General features: G+C 44.3%; 1 protein-coding gene across 1 annotated transcript in view; it reads left to right on the top strand.

Annotated features, from left to right (window-relative positions):
* The window catches only part of LOC134342641 (regulating synaptic membrane exocytosis protein 4-like), a 143,760-nt gene that overhangs the window by 35,618 nt on the left and 90,808 nt on the right, over positions 1–17,334 (top strand). Inside the window, exon 2 of the mRNA XM_063041004.1 lies at positions 6,707–6,848. Within this exon, the coding sequence (XP_062897074.1) occupies positions 6,707–6,848 (142 nt within the window). The remainder of the gene's footprint in view (positions 1–6,706; positions 6,849–17,334) is intronic.

Below are 17,334 nucleotides of genomic sequence, written 5' to 3'. Positions count from 1 at the left end.
GCCTCAGCATTATATCCTTGTTTATATATTCTAGTCCTTGAAATGAATGCTAACATTCCATTTGTTTTCTTTACCACCAAGCCATCCTGCAAGTTGACCTTTAGGGAATCCTGCCCAAGGACTCGAGTCTCTTTCCTCATTATCTCAATACGTATTGCTTATTTACAAGGTTCTTGGTTAGCCAGGACATCAAAGGGTATGGGGAGAAGGCAGGGGAGTTGGGATGACTGGAAGATTTGGATCAGCCATGATTGAATGGTGGAGCAGACTGAATGGGCCAAATGGCCTACTTCTGCTCCTATACATATGGTCTTTTTTTTTCTTTTTGTATTTGCACAGATCGTTGATTTTTGCACATTGGTTGTTGTCCGTCCTGTTGTGTGCCGTCTTTTATTGATTCTATTGCCTTCAGGAAAAATAATCTCGGGGTAGTATGTGGTGACATATGCTGTATGTACTTTGATATACTTTGAACCTCTGATTTTTGAACGTTCTCCCCATTTATTCTTTCTACCAAAGTGCATGACCATCCACTTCCCGACACCGTGTTCCATCTGCCACTTCTTTGCATGTTTTCTCAATCTGTCCTAGTCCTTTTACAGACTCCCTGCACTTCCTGAACATTACCTGCCCCTCCACCTATCTTTGTATTATCTGCAAACTTGGCCAAAAAAAAAAATCAATGCTATCAACTAAATTGTTGACATATAACGTGAAAAGAAGCAGTCCAATACCAATCCCTGCAGAATACCACTTGTCACTGGCAGCCAACCAGAGTAGGCCACCTTCATTTTGACTCTGCCTCCTGCCAGCCTGCCAATTGTCTATCCATACCAGTATCTTTCCTGTAATACTTTGGGATCTCATCTTGTTAGCTTGTCAAAGGCCATCTGAAAATTAGGTAAACAACATCCACTGTCTCTCCCTTGTCTACCCAGCCTGTTCTTTCCACAAAGAATTCCAACAGCTGTGTTAGGCAAGATTTCCCCTTCAGGAAAGTTTGGCTATTTTAGCATACATTTCCAAGTACCCCAAAACCTCATTCTTAATAATGGACTCCAACATCTTCCCAACTACTGAAGTCAGGCTAACTGGCCTATAATTTATTTTCCTCTGCCTCCCTCTCTTCTTAAAATGTGGAGTGACATTTGCAATTTTCCATTTCTTTGGAACCATTCCAAAATCTAGTGATTTTTGAAAGATCATTACTAATACCTTCACAATCTCTCCAGCTACCTCTTTCAGAGCCCTGGGGTGTAGTCCATCTGGTTCAGGTAACAGACCTTTCAACTTACCAAGCAGCTTCTCCTTAGTATCATACACACCTCTGTCCCCTGATACACTCGAACTTCTGTTATATTGCTAGTGTCTTCCACAGTGAAAACAGACACAATACTTATTAGCTTCGTCTGCCATTTCTTTGTCTCCCATTATTACCTCTCTAGCATCATTTCCCAGCAGTCCATTATACACTATCACACCTTTTTTACTCTTTATATATCTGGAAAAAAGTTTTGGTTTATTCTTTGATGTTTTTGGCTAGCTTACCTTCATCTTTTCTCTCTTTTTTTTTACTTGCCTTCTGTTGTTTTCTTTTTAAAGCTTCCAAATCCTCCAACTTCTCAGTAATTGTTGCTCTATTATATGCCCACTCTTTTGCTTTTATGCTGCCTTTGACTTCCCTTGTCAGCCACGATTGCCTCATTCTCCCTTAAGGATACTTGATCTTTGGGATGTATGTATTCTGCACCTTCCGAATTGCTTCTAGAAACTCCAGCCACTGCTGTTCTGCCATCGTCCCTGCTAGTGTCCCCTTCCAATCAACTTTGACCAGGTCCTCTCTGATATCTCTGCAATTCCCTTTACTCCACTGTAATACTGATATATCTGACTTCATCGTCTCCATCTCAAACTGCAGGGTGAATTCTATCATATTATGATCACTATCTCTTAAGGGTTCCTTTACCTTAAGCTCCTGAATCAAATCTGTTTCATTACACAATGCCCCATACAGAACCCTTTGTGGGCTCAACCACAAGCTGCTTTATAAAAGCATTCTATAAATTTCCTCTCTTGGGATCTAGCACCAACCCAATTTTTCCCCAATCTACCTGCACATTGAAGTCCCACATTAATATTGTATGTTGCCCTTATTACATGCCTTTTCTATTTCTTCTGTCTTCTGCCTGTCCTTCCTCACAGTCTCACTACACATGCATCTGCTTGTATACCAGTTGCCCCATCCTCAGCCCTATCGCTCCAATTCGCATCCCTCCGTCAAATTAGTTTAAACCTTCCCAAGAGCTCTAGAAAATCTGCCTAAAAGAGAAAAAGTAGTGAGGTAATTGCATATTCAGAAAGCCGATGGCAGAGGGAAAGAAGCTGTTCCTGAAATCTTGTGTGTCTCTGTCATCTTCTGGTTCCTGTACCTCCTCCTTGTATTAATGAGAAGAGGGCATGTCCCAGATGGTGAGGTTCCTTAATGATAGATGTCACCTTCTTGAGAATCCACCTTTTGAAGGTGTCCTTGATGGTGGGGAGGCTAGTTCCCATGATGGAGGTGGCAGAGTTTACACCCTCTGCAGCTTTTTCCAGTCCTGTGCGGTGGCCCTTCTATACCAGAATGTGCTGAAACCAGTCAGAATGCTCTCATAGAGTCACAGAGAAGTACAGCATTGAAACAGGCTCTTTGGCCCATCTAGTCCATGCCAAAATCACTTAAACTGCCTACTTCCATCGACCTGCACCATGCCCATAGCCCTCCATATCCCTACCATCCATGTACCTATCCAAACTTCTCTTAAACATTGAAATCGAGCTCACGTGCACCACTTGTGCTAGCTGCCCATTCCGCACTCTCACAACCCTCTGAGTGAAGAAGTTTCACCTCGGGCTCCTCTTAAACTGCATCTGCCATCTTTTTCAGCCTATTTTTCCAGTGATGCAGATCCCTCTGTAAGCCATGATAGCCATCCTCTACACCCCTAATTTTGGAGTCATTCACAAGTTTGCTGAGCCAGTAAACCACATTATCATCCAGATTATTGATGTTAGAAGAGAAACAACAACAGACCCAGCATTGATCCCTGCGGCGCACCACTAGTCACTGGCCTCCAGTCAGAGAGGCAACCCTCTACTACCACTCTCTGGATTCTTCTGCAAAGCCAGTGCCCAATCCAATTTACTGCCTGTTTGCTGAGTTACTGAACCTTCTTGATCAGCTTCCAATTCAGGACCTTGTCGAATGCCTTACTAATCGTAGACATATACGAGAGTCTCTTCAAACTCCTAATGAAGTATATCCACTGTTATTCCTTCTTTGTAATGGAATTAATAAGGGCCAGGCTAGATCTTCAGAGATGTTGAGACCAGGAATGTGAATGTAGAAATGATCATGATGGCAAGCATAGACGTGATGGGTTGAAGGGCCTCTTTCTGTTCTATACATGTCTCATGGGGATGGGTGTTGGGTGTGGAAGTGGGGCAACTGGGAAAATCTGGGGATCTTTCAAAGTTAGGTGTTCCAGCAAGAAATCCCTTAGGTGAAACTTGATGCCTTTCAGTGGGCTGAAGGAAGGTTTACACTTCAGGCTTGGAAAGTGAAGGGTTAAATCGAACTTTGTCCTGGCAGCTGCTCTTGTCAATCAATGCCCTTTAGCTGCAGGCGGTGTTCAAGTGTACTGATACCTGATGTACAGTACTTGACTGTACCATTTGGGAGCTGGTTAGGCAAGCAGACACTTGATCACGCACACCTTCAAGCACCAATGGTGGTGGAGCATTGACCTTGGTCCTTCTGATCAACTAGGCCATTTGCGTGTGCTCAGAACAGCATGGTTTGCATTGGAAATGGGGTTGAGGGGAGTGCAAGTGTGATAGGGTAGTTCAATACTCACTCGAGTCCACATGAGTGTGGCACTTTTCTCCTTTGTCCCTGTCTCAAGTATGAGGAACTTGGCATCTATGTAGAGGAATAAAGAGTTAACATTGGATGGGAACTCAACAGGTCAAGCAGTGTATATGGAGAGAAATAAAGAGTTGCACATCCCCATTGGCTGGGAACTCAGCAGGTCAGGCAGCATCTACGGAGAGAAATTAAGAGTTGATGCTGGATGAGAGATCAATGAAACTTAAAATTAGGGGTGTGTGGCAAGTGCATAAAGACACAAGAGCAACAAAAGTGAGCCCACCACGGGGTGGGGTGGGGGGGGGCAGGGGGTGTGAATTTGAAGTAATGGTAATTACGTGGAATGGTTGGGTTTAGTGCTGAGCCCTGAAAGGTTGTGATGTGCTGGGTTGGAAGACGAGGTGTAGGTCCCTGAGTTTTCATTACATTTGTCTGTTGTCATCTCAATGAACCCTACAGCTCTGGGACATTTTGAAATGCCCTCTGTTACAACGTCCTATCCCTGTTTGTGAAAGGCACTACCTAACGAAAGCCTCTTCTCCCCTCTCTGCCCTTTAGCTCTCCTTTCCCCCTCACTGCCTATCCCCTCTCTTTATGCCTTCCAGATACTCCCCTCTTCTCCCCTGCACCCGAGCTCCAGCTCTCCTCCCTTCTTAGTACCTAACCCCCCTCTTCATATCTTCCTGACCATCCCCTGCACTCATTCCTTCCTCCCCCACCCCTCCCCTTTCCTGGCTGTGTATGTGTTTACTCACATTCGGTAAACTCCCTACAGTTCTCAAATGCTCTGATGGTCTCTGCTCCAACTTCAGAAATCTCTTCAAATCCTGGCAACCAGCACCATCCAAACCATTAAACCAGATCGTTCTGTTCCTGTAACTTCTACCACACTTTTATTTCCTGTTACGAGCTGCATTTTCATAAATCTGTCCGGTGGCTGTAATGCATCAGCTGGAAATGGAACGGCTGAACAGTAATGGCTTACATCCCCTGAGCTGATTTTATTATTGGGAACTTTAATATGGTCGACCGAGTCAAAATTTATGGAGACAAAAATTGCATAAATTCAGGGTGACACAGGTTGGAGTAATATGTTGCTGTTTCTGTGAGTTTACTGTCTCAGATTTAGAAATGGCTTTGGTCTACATGAGATCACTGCCTGGTCCACCTCTTCCCATTATATTAATGGTAATAATTCAAGATTGAAGATTGTTTCATGTCATTTCCAGTACACAAGTGTAAAGGTGGATGAAATCTTTGTTACTCCGGATCTGGTGCAGCACCTAAAAACACACAATAAGATGAAGGACACAATAATAAAATCCACACTAAATATAACAACATGAGATAGCTTGATGACTGACAGGAAATGAGAAAATAGTGGTGGTTGGAGGTGTGGAGGGATGAGGTGGTGGTGGTGTTGATCAGTTTTACTGTTTGGGGAAAGGAACTATTTTTGAGTCTGATGATCCAGACATGGATACTACGTAGCCTCCTCCCTGATGGGAGTGGGACAGCCAGTCCATGATCAGGGTGGGTGGGATCTTTCATGATGCTACTGGACCTTTTCTGGCACCTTTCTGTATATATGTCCATGAGGCTGGTGAGGGTGATGTGTTGGGCAGTTCTGACTACCCATTGTAGAGATCTCCTGTCCACTGCAGTGCAGTTTCTGTACCGTGCAGTGATGCAGTTTGTCAGGATATTCCCTACTGTGCATCTGTAGAATGACGGGAGTATGGATTTGCAAAGTCTAGCTCTTTTCAGTCTCCTCAGAAAGTAGAGGCATTGATGAGCTTTCTTTACTGTGTAGGATGTGTTCTGGGACCATGAGAAGTTGTGTGTGATGTGCACTCCCAGAGGTTTGAAACTGCTTGCAGTTTTCGCTACTGTGTGGCTGATGTAAAGAGGGGTGTGAGTTCTCCTGAAACTGATAACCATCTCCTTCCCCTTGTTGACACCGAGGAAGAGGGTTACTTGTCTCTTAGCTATTTGCCTATTAGCTTCACGATTAATTTTATGAATTATTCTCGTAGTTGGTTTATATTGTCACCTCTACTGAGGTAACAGTGAAAAGCTTTTATCTGTGTGCCATCTAGACATAATTAGATTGAAGTAGTACCAAAGAAATGCAGAATGAAGTGTTACAGTTGTTAAGAAAGAGCAGGTATGCGATAACGTGCAAGGGCCTTCATGAGGTTGACTGGGAGATCAAAGAATTCATTGTTAGCTATGAGAGTCCTAGTACAGAGGTACAAAATAGAAGCTGTCCTTGAGGTCACTAGTATGAGTTCACAGGCTTTTGTATCTTCTGCCTGATGGAAGGGAAAATGACCAGAGTGGGAGTTGTCCTTAATTATGCTGGCCATACCACCCAGGCCATGCTCTCTTCTCACTGCTGACATCAGGAAGAAGGTACAGGCACCACAGGACCCACATCATCAGGCTCTAGAACCAGAGAGATAACTTCACTCAGCTTCGCTTCCCCATCACTGAACTGTTCCCACAGCCTATGGACTGACTTTCAAGGACTCATCGTCTCATGTTCTCCATTTATTGTTTTTTTTTATTATTATTAATTCTCTTTTCTCTCCTCTACTTACAGTTAGTTGACTTTTGCACATTAGTTGTCTTGAGTGTGTTTTAATTGATTCCATTGTGTTTCTTTGTAGTTGCTGTGAATGCCCACAAGGAAATGAATCTTGTGGTTATATATAGTGACGTGTATGTACTTTGATAATACACTATTGGGTGGCAGGTCAATCTAATTGCCTTATGGAATTACTCATCCTCTTGCAGATGGAGACGGTCGAAAGCTACGAGGCGCGATTCAACGCAGCACGGAGACGGGACTAGCTGTTGAGATGCCGAGGAGGACCATGCGTCAAGCCAGCCACGAGTCCATTGAGGAAAGCATGAACAGCTATGGATCGGAGGGAAAGTGAGTATCAGAACGGAATAGGCTGTAAACTGAACCAATGCAATTGTTGCTGTCTGATTCAGATTCAGCTTATTTATCACACGTATGTTGGAACATGCAGTGAAATGCGTCGTTTGTGTCAACCACCAACTCAGCCTAGGGATGTGCTGGGGGCAGCCCGCAGGTTTTGCCACGGATTCTGGTACCAACACAGGTGCCCACCGTGCTCGGCAGAACAACAAGCAACAGCAAAACAAGTCCCATTTGTCCCTCCCTCCCCTCTCCTCCCCTCCCATCCACCCACACACAGCCACAGTCCCTTAACCTTAGGACAGGCTGTCTTCGGCCTCCAGCAGGTTCGTGGGTTTGCAGACATTGTGCCTTCAACTTCACCAGCAGACTGTCAGAGATTTGCAGCCTCTTGGCTTTGGCAATCAGGACTATAGTTCTGGGCTTCGCACTTCGTTGTTGGTCCGGATGATAATGAATGAGGACCCGTACTACAGTTCTCATGCGTTGGAGTCACAAATGACGGGACTCCAAACCAACTCTCCCTCAATTTCAAAGTTTTACAACATAATTGCCAATTAGAATTTATCAAGCAATCCTCACAGAGGCCAGATCGATGGTTGAAGGGTCTGTCTCCCATTCAGACGATACCAGCATCGGGATACAGGCACTTGAAGCTTCTCTTCACCCTGATGAGATCTTTCTCCCCTGGACCACTGAGGTCCTTCTGATTAAGGAGAACATCCCAGAGAGCTGGCATGAAAAACGAGGAGTGGGACTAGACTATTTGCACCCTGGAGGCTGCTCTACCATTCAGGACCGTGGTCCAACGCCGCCGCCTCAGGCAGTGAGGCAAGGACAATAAATTACCATAACACATAGGAGCCAAATTAGACCATTCAGCCCATCGATTCTGCCCTGCCATTCCATCATGGCTGGTTTGTAATCCCATTCTCCGCATAACCTTTGACACGTAGAACTTATCAACCCCTGATTTTCTTTAAACATACCCTATGACTTTGCCAATTAATTCCATAGATTCAACACACTCTGATTAAAGAAGTCCCTCCTCCATTTCTCTTTTAAAGGGACGTCCTTATATTCTGAGGCTGTGCCCTCTGGTGCTCGACTCCCCCATGACAGAAAACATCCTCTACAGATCTACTCTAAATAGACCTTTCAATATTCGATGTGCTTAAAATGTTGGCCTACAGGAGTGTAACATCAGAGGGCACAGGGTTAAGATGAGGGGGGTAAGATCTTAAAGGGATCAACGGGACAGCTCCTTCACACACAGAGGGTGGTGTGTGTGGAACAAGAAAGTGGTAGAGATGTACACAATTATAATAGTTAAAGAACAATAGAACAGGTACATGGTTTGGAGCAAGGATTCCCAACCTTCATGACATGGATCAATAGCATTAACTAAGGGGTCCACGGACCCCCATGTTGCAAACCTCTGGTTTAGAGGGATATGGGCCAAGTGCAGGGAAATGGGACTTTCTCTGGGTCAGCTTGGACAAGTTGAGACTAAGGGCCTGTTTCCATACTGTGTTCCTCTGAATGAAGGACCAGAAGATGGTGAATCTGTGGAACTGGTTGCCACAGGCAACTGTGGAGGCCAAGTCACTGGGTATATTTGAAGCAGAGGTTAGTAGGTTCTTGATTAATCAGCACCAGTGGTTACGGGGAGAAGACAGAAGAATGGGGTTGAGAGGGATAATATATCAGCCATGATGGAATGGCGGAGCAGACTTGATGGGCCGAATGTCCTAATTCTGCCCCTATGCCTTACGGTCTGGTACAGACAATGTTAGATATCAGTAAAGTTGCTGAAAATAAGTTTCACAGTTGGATGTATAGCAATGTCCATCTGCTGTGAAACATATTCAGATATGTCTTCTCTATTGTAGATGTTTAAGAATTGATAATTAGTCATTCTTAATAGATGTATGAAATATTGTATCATTTCTTAATGCATGCATTACTAAATGACAATAAAAAGAGGACTGCGTGTCTTCATAATCTAATCTAATAATCTAATAGAAAACTAATATAGAGATCCAATAACTAGAGAGCAGTTGGTATTATCACTATTTCTCAGGCCTCTGCAAACATAAATTGGCTAATTCTGTTCCCAAGTTGTATGTCTAAATGGGCTGAATGGCCTTTTTCCTGCTGCGTGACTCTGTGACCTGCCAGATGTGCTTAGATCTGAAAACTCGACCTCACAGTCAGTGACCAGAGCTGTGACTGCTCGCCCAAGCAAACAACAACGAGGATCAAGGGAGGAGGCAGTAGGGTCTGGTAGGGACTGGAGGCTGTCTTCGGGGAGGCTTTAAGGATATACTCAGGACACATTACACCAGAACAGACATACTACTTGAGGGCTGAGTTTCAAGATTCAAGATTGTTTGATGTCATTTTCAGTACATAAGTGCAAAGGAGAATGAAATAATTGTTACTCCAGATCTGATGCAGCCCAAAACACAATTAGATAAAGAACATAATTTTAAAAAACACAATAAATATAAATACATAAGATATCTTATGTACATTGATTGTTCATAAAGTAATGCCAGACACAGGAGAGTCTGTACATAAGGTGGCTGACAGGAAATGATAGTGGTGGTGGGGGGGGTTAATTTATTGTCTAAAGAATCCAGATATGATCCTAAGGATAGAATGGGTACTTCTTCACGACTGAGGTCTGACAAAGATGCTTCTCCCAAGTTCGCTGCTGAATCTATTTGTACCTTCTGAGTGTTCATGAGGATTTACCCTGGTCCTCATTCAAGTGAATGGACAGCATTTCCACTTGGATGAGGACCAGCATAAATCCTCCTGAACGCTTGACAGGAATAAATAAATTCAGCAGGGAATTCAGAAGTATCTTTATTCTGGAAGTGAAGGGATGCAGTGTAAATACATGACAATTGAAAGGGTTAAACTGTGAGGACTGATTGCATGGACCAAGCTCGTAATTCGTCCAAGAACAGAAGATTAAGGGATGATCCCATTAAGATTTGTAAATTCTTACAGAATTTGAGTAGACAGAAATGATTCAGTCTGGCGAGGGAGGCCAGAACAAAGAGCGTCGCCCAAGCCCACAGGGAAAACAGACCCTCACACGAAGGCTGATGGAGTTTGCAAGCCTTCGTGCAGAAATGGAAATTGAGAATCTTTGTTTGTAAGGATTGACAGTGGCACAGATCTTTCAGCTGTGGCTCAATGGGAGGAAACTGGCCTCTGGGTCAGGAAGCTGTCCCGCTGCAGACTTGAACACAGCAATTTACGCACCCTTGTGGCCTCAAGATTACCAGCTCTTTACTTACAAACCACAGCTTCAGTCTTCAATTACAAGGGGAATCACAATCAGTTAAACAAGACAGCTGAGGAATGGCAAAACTGGCATTCAATTTGGTTAAGTGCAACGTGTTGCATTTTAGGAAGTCAAACACGAATAGGACATTCACAGTGAATGGTTGGGACCTGGGGAGTGTTGTAGAACAGGGAGACATAGGGATATACATATGTACATGGCTCTCTGAAAATGTCACAGGTAGACAGGGTGGAGAAGAAGTCAAAATTATTATCGAAGTATGTATACATCACCAAATACTACCCTGAGATTCATATTCTTACAGGAAAATGAAGAAATACAATATAATTGATGAAAAACCATGCACAAAGACAGACAAGCAACCAATGTGAAAAAGATGACGGATTGTGAAAATGAAATAGTGTTTCCATACAAGGTTGTGATGCAGCCAGTTAGGATTCTCTCCACTGTGCATCTATAGAAGTTTGTCAAAGTTTTTTGCATAAAATTCGGGTGAAGGTTTCCCTTGGTGTTGCTGAAGGGAGAGTTTCAGAATGTAGACCATATTGCAGTGAAGGATTGGCAGGACAGGGTGATGCACGTGTTAGAGGAGACTTCTTTGGTGGTGACGTTCCATGCACCAGTGACCAAAGTTGCAAGTTTGAGATGAGTTGCTTGACTGAGAGTCAGAATCAGGTTTATAATCACTGACATATGTCATGAAGTACATCGTGCCCCTCTCCCCCACCTCTTTGTTTTTTTTTCCTTTCCAGTCCTGATGAAGGGTCTCAGCCTGAAACGTTGACTGTCAATTCATTTCCATAGTTGCTGCTTGACCTGCTGAGTTGCTCCAGCATTTTCTGTGTGTTGCTCTGGATTTCCAGCATCTGCAGAATCCCATGTTTATCTCATGTAATCTGTGGTTTTGCGGCAGCAGGACAGTATGATACATAAAAAATGTTAAAGTTACAATGAGAAATATAAAAGGATTAAATAAGTAGGGCAAAAGTGAGGCAGTGTCCATGGGTTCGTTGTCCATTCAGAAATCAGGTGGCAGAGAGCAAGAAGCTTTTCCTGAAACAATGAGTGTGGGTCTCCTCTCCCCCCTCCTTGAAGGTAGCAATGAGAAGAAGGCATGACTTAGATGGTGAGGATCCTTAATGACAGATGCTGCCTTCTTGAAAAACCACCTTTTTGAAGGCCTCCTCAATGGAGGGGAGGCTAGTTCCCTCAGTGGAGCTGGCAGAGTTCACACCCTCTGCAGCTTTTTCCGGTCCTCTGTACCAGGCAGTGATGCAACCAGTCTGAGTGCTGTCTGCAGTACACTGGTAGAAATTTGCCAAATCTGTTGCATTCTGTGTCTGTGCCACAATCACTGTGCATCGATCATGGTGGGAGTGTCTCATTTTCTCTGTGTTTAGAGCCTTCCCCTCTCTATCCTATCATCTCTGATCAATTTAAAACATCCCAATTGGATGATCTGTTAATCCCCACACAAAGGGATTACTAGCTCCACTTGTGTAGCCTGTCCATGTAGTTAATCCTGTCTACTGAGATCTGGTGAATCTGTGACCACCAGCTTTAGTGACCAAAATCACCGGGACCTACACGAGGGCAGACTTTGCAGTCTAGCACTGAAACAGCCATTCATCCCAAATCATCCCTGCTGTTTCTCTTTGCCTTGTCCTACATTCAGTTCCTTCCTTCATACTTAGAGTTTCCCCTTCAGTCCATTTCCATTTTTACTACAATTATTGTTTGTGGCGTTAAGTCGCCTATTTTCAGAACCAGAATCCTAATCAGATCTAATATCATTGACATACCTTGTGAAATTAGTTTTTGCCACAGCATTAGAGTGCAATACATTAAAAATTGCAATAGAAAGTATATATAAGAATCAATTAAATGGACAGTGCAAAAAGAGGAAAAAATAGTGAGGTTGTGTACATGGGTTCATTGTCCATTCAGAAATCTGATGGTAGAGGGTTAGAAGTTGTTCCTAAAACATTGAGTGTGTGCCTTCAGTCCCCTGTACCTTCTCCCTGATGGTAGCAATAAGAGGGCATTTCCTAGGAGACGGGGTCCTTAATGATGGATGTTGCCTTTTTGAGGTATCACCAATGGAGAATGTTCCCGATGGTGGGGAGGCTGTTGCCCATGATGGAGTTGGCTGAGTTTACAACTTCCTGCAGCTTTTTCTGATCCCGTGCAGTGCCCCTCTATACCAGATGGTTTTGCAACTGGTTAGAATGCTCTCTATAGTCCACCCTGTACTGTGGAATTACATTAGCCTACAGGAGAGGAGATTGTGTTGGTCTAACCCTTCATCAAGCAACCCCATCACTTCACACGACATTCTGCAGATGCTGGAAATCTGGAGCAACACACACAAAATGCTGGAGGAACTCTTCAGGTCAGGCAGCATCAGTGGAGGGGGATAAACAGTTGATGTTTCCGGCCAAGAGGATTGGGAAGGAGGGGAGGCAGAAGCCAGAATAAGGAGGTGGAGGAGTGGAAGGAGTACAAGCTGGCAGGTGAGGGGTGAGACCAGGTGAGGAAGAAGGTGGGTGGATAGGAGAGGGGTTGGGGGATGAAATGAAAAGCTGGGGTTGATAGGTGGAAGAGGTAGGAGGATAGAAAGGAAGGAATCTGATAGGAGAGGAGAGTGGACCATTGGAGAAAGGGAAGGAAGAGGAGAACCAGAATGGGGAATGGAAAAAGAGAGTGGAGAGAGGATGGAGAAAGTACTAGATTATACATATTGGTGTTCATGCTGTCAGGTTGGAGGCTACCCACATGGAATGAGGAGTTGTCTTTCCCTCCCTTTCTCTCCATAGACGCTGCCTGACCTGCTGAGGTCCTCCAGTATTTAGAGATTACAGTGTGGAAGAGATCCTTCCAGCTCACCGAGCCAGACCCCCCAGCAACCCACCTCTGTAGCCCGAGCCTAATCACAGGACAATTTACAATGACCAATTAACCTACTAACTGCTATGTCCTTGGACTGTGGGAGGAAACCCGGGCATGCAGAGGAAACCCACACATTCACTGTGAGGACATGCAAACTCCATACAGACAGTGTAGGAATTGAAGTTGTACCTGTAGTAACTGCTGTGTTAGTGTGGTGCCCCATTTTGGGTGTATTACCCCTTCACTTCTCTTTCCATGAGCAAGCCCCTGAAGCCTGTTCACCCTGTCATGGCTCTGGTGTTCTCCTTGTCAATCTTTCTACATGATTGCAGCCTCACATTCTGCACTGGCAGAACCGCACTGGCTTCTCTGAGTGTGCCACAAGCAAGGTTCGATACCAGTCTGGCACTGTTGTACTTTGCAGTCCTGTGTATTGAAATAAACCCTAATCTGTAGTGGCTTTGATCATCAGTACATTTTGGTGATTTATGTATTTATTCTCTAAGGAGTAACTCAGATTAATTTCCCAAGTAACATGTGCTGTCATTATTTCATTATCAAAATGTAATGCTTACGTTGGAAACCACAACTTGCCCGATTCTGCCATTCTGTCAGCCTCCTCTCAGCTATCTGTCCCTAACAGCTGATGCTAAAGAGCATAGCACAGAGCAGCACAGCACAGAAGCAGGCCCTTCAGCCCAATATATCTATACTGACCACCTATTATTAAACCTCCTTACAACACAGAAGCATACTGCACAGATACAGTCCCCTCAGTCAATACTACTGTGCTGAACCAATTAAACTGGTCATCAAATGTCCAACTAAACTAACCTCTTCAGCCTATCTTTCCATTTTCCTCACATTCGTGTACCCATCTAAACATTGTGTTAACAGCCAGCACACCCAAGGATGTGCTGGGGGCAGTCTGCAAGTGTCACTGCACTTTCCGGTACCAATACAGTATATCCATAATGTTCAACAGGACACAACAAAACAACAACAGCAAAACAAGCCCTGCTCCTCCCCCCCCACCCCCGCCAAATTACATGAAACAGTACAGCAGAGGACAAGGCCTATGACCCACAGTTAAATGAACAATCAAATATCCAACTAAACCAAACCCTTCTGCCTACATAATGTCCATATCCCCCCATTTTCCTTACATTCATGTACCCATCTAAACATCTGTAAAAACTCCCTAATGTACCTGCCTCTGCCACCAGTACATTCCAGGCACCCACCACTCTCTGTGTAAATAATCTCCTTTAAAATTACCCCCCTCTCCTGAAATGCATGCCCTCTGGTATTAGACATTTCACCTCAGGGTGAAACGATACTGTCTGTCTACTACTCTATCTATGCCTCTCATAATCCTACAAACTGCTATCAGATCTCCCCTCAGCTTCTGTCGCTCCAGAGAAGACAACACATGTTTATTCAACCTCTTGTTATAGCACATGCTCTCTAATCCAGACAGCGTCCTGGTAAACCTCTTCTGCTCTGTCTCTGAAGTCCCAACATCCTTCTTGTATTGGGGGTGACCAGAAATGAATGCAATATTCCAGATGAGCCTGACTAGAGTTTTGTAAAGCTGCAACAAGACTTCCTGACTTTTGAACTTGGTGACTCAACTATTAAAGGCAAGCATACCAGATACTTTCTGAACCACCCTATCAAACTGTGTGGCCAATTTCAGTGACCCCAACATCCCTCTGCTCATCAACACTGTTAAGGATCTTGCCTGCATTAATTCTATATTCCTCTGTGCCCACTTATTCTGGCACCCATCCTAAATATTGCTACTGACCCTGCCTCCACCACCACTTCTGGCAGCTCATTCCAGATGGCAATTACTATTTGTATGTGGAGAATTTACCCCTCAGACCCCCCTTCACACCATCTCCCTCTGACTTTAAAATGAAGGGCAGTACGGTTGGTTGTGTGGGGGTTAGTGTAACGCTCTACAGCACCAGCGATCCGGGTTCAGTTCCATCGCTGTCCTGGAAAGAGTTTGTACGTTCTCTCTGTAACCACATGGGTTTCCTCTGGGTGATCCGGTCTTCACCCACTTTCCAAAAATGTGCTGGTTTGTAGATTAATTGGTCACATAGGTATAAGTGGGCAACACGGGCTTGTTGGGCTGAAGGGCCTTTTAACAAGCTGTATCTCTAATTAAGTGAACCCTTGCAAGGCAGAAGGTCCCGATGGAATACCTGGTAAGGCTCTGAAAACCTGTGCCAACCAACTAGCGGGAGTATTCAAGGACATTTTCAACCTCTCACTGTTACAGGCAGAAGTTCCCACTTGCTTCAAAAAGGCAGCAATTATACCAGTACCTAAGAAGAATAATGTGAGCTGCCTTAATGACTATCCCCCAGTAGCACTCACATCGACAGTGATGAAATGCTTTGAGAGGTTGATCATGACGAGACTGAACTCCTGCCTCAGCAAGGACCTGGACCCATTGCAATTTGCCTATCACCACAATAGGTCAATGGTAGAAGCAATCTCAATGGCTCTCCACACGGCTTTAGACCACCTGGACAACACAAACACCTACATCAGGATGCTGTTCATCGACTATAGCTCAGCATGGAATACCATCGTTCCCACAATCATGATTGAGAAGTTGCAGAACCTGGGCCTCTGTACCTCCCTCTACAATTGGATCCTCAACTTCCTAACCAGAGACCGCAGTCTGTGCGGACTGGTGAAAACATCTCCTCCTCACTGACGATCAACACTGGTGCACCTCGGGTGAGTGCTTAGCCCACTGCTCTACTCTCTGTATACACATGACTGTGTGGCTGGGCATAGCTAAAATACCATCTACAAATTCGCTGACGATACAACCATTGTTGGTAGAATCTAAGGTGGTGACGAGAGGGTGTACAGGAGTGAGATATGCCAACTTGTGGAATGGTGCCATAGCAATGACCTAACACTCAACGTCAGTAAGATGAAAGAGCTGATTGTGGACTTCAGGAAGGGTAAGACGAAGGAACACATATCAATCCTCGTAGAGGCATCAGAAGTGGAGAGAGTGAGCAGTTTCAAGTTCCTGGGTTTCATTATCTCTGAGGATCTAACCTGGTCCCAACATATCGATGTAGTTATAGAGAAGACAAGACAGCGGCTATACTTTATTAGGAGTTTGAAGAGATTTGGTGTGTCAACAAATACGCTCAAAAACTTCTGTAGTTGTACTGTGGAAAGCATTCTGACAGGCTGCATCACTGTCTGGTATGGAGGGGCTGCAGCACAGGACCGAAAGGAGCTGCAGAAGGTTGTAAATCCAGACAGCTCCATCTTGGGTACTAGCCTACAAAGTATCCAGGACATCTTTAGGGAGCGGTGTCTCAGAAAGGCAGCTTTCATTATTAAGGACCTCCAGCACCCAGGGCATGCCCTTTTCTCACTGTTACCATCAGGTAGGAGGTACAGAAGCCTGAAGGCACACGCTCAGCGATTCAGGAACAGCTTCTTCCCCTCTGCCATCCGATTCCTAAATAGACATTGAAGATTTGAACACTACCTCACTTTTTAAAAAAAATATACAGTATTGCTGTTTTTGCATGTTTTTTAATCTATTCAATGTGTGTAATTGATTTACTTGTTTATTATTGTTTTATTTTATTTATTATTATTTTTTCTTTGTGCTTGATTATGTATTGCATTGAACTGCTGCTGCTAAGTTAACAAATTTTACGTCACATGCCAGTGATAATAAATCTGATTCTGAAAATACAATTAAATTAAATTAAACTCGTGCCCTCCAGTTTTAGACGCACCTACCACGTGGAATAGACGCTGACTATCTATGCTAACTGTGCTCTCGTGATGCCATAACCATCTATCATATCAACTTCAGTCTCGCTCACTCCAGGGAATGAAGGATTGGGGAGAGGCCTAACCTATCTAACCTCTCCCAATAACTCAAGCCCTCCAAAACAAGCAACCTCCCTCTAAATCTTATGTATTTAATTTTGGAGAGATACAGCACTTCTGGCCCGATCAGCCTGCACTACCCAATTAGACCCGTGTGACCAACCAACCTACTAACCCATACGCCTTGGGATTTTGTGGGAGGAAACCAGAGCAAGCACGGGAAGGATCTACAAGTTCCTTAAAGACAGCCGTGGAATTGAACCCCGATTTTCCAGTCACTGGTGCTGTGAATGATTTTGCCAACTGCTATGTTATTGATCTATCCCCCGCCTCCCTCCCCAAACTGCATGGCCAGTATGCATAACAAAGGTTTTC

This window comes from Mobula hypostoma, chromosome 2 (genome assembly GCF_963921235.1).
Source record: "Mobula hypostoma chromosome 2, sMobHyp1.1, whole genome shotgun sequence".
NCBI classification, from domain to species: domain Eukaryota; kingdom Metazoa; phylum Chordata; class Chondrichthyes; order Myliobatiformes; family Myliobatidae; genus Mobula; species Mobula hypostoma.
The sequence above is the reverse complement of the archived record's forward strand: the minus strand, read 5'-3'. Positions and strand labels throughout refer to the sequence as shown.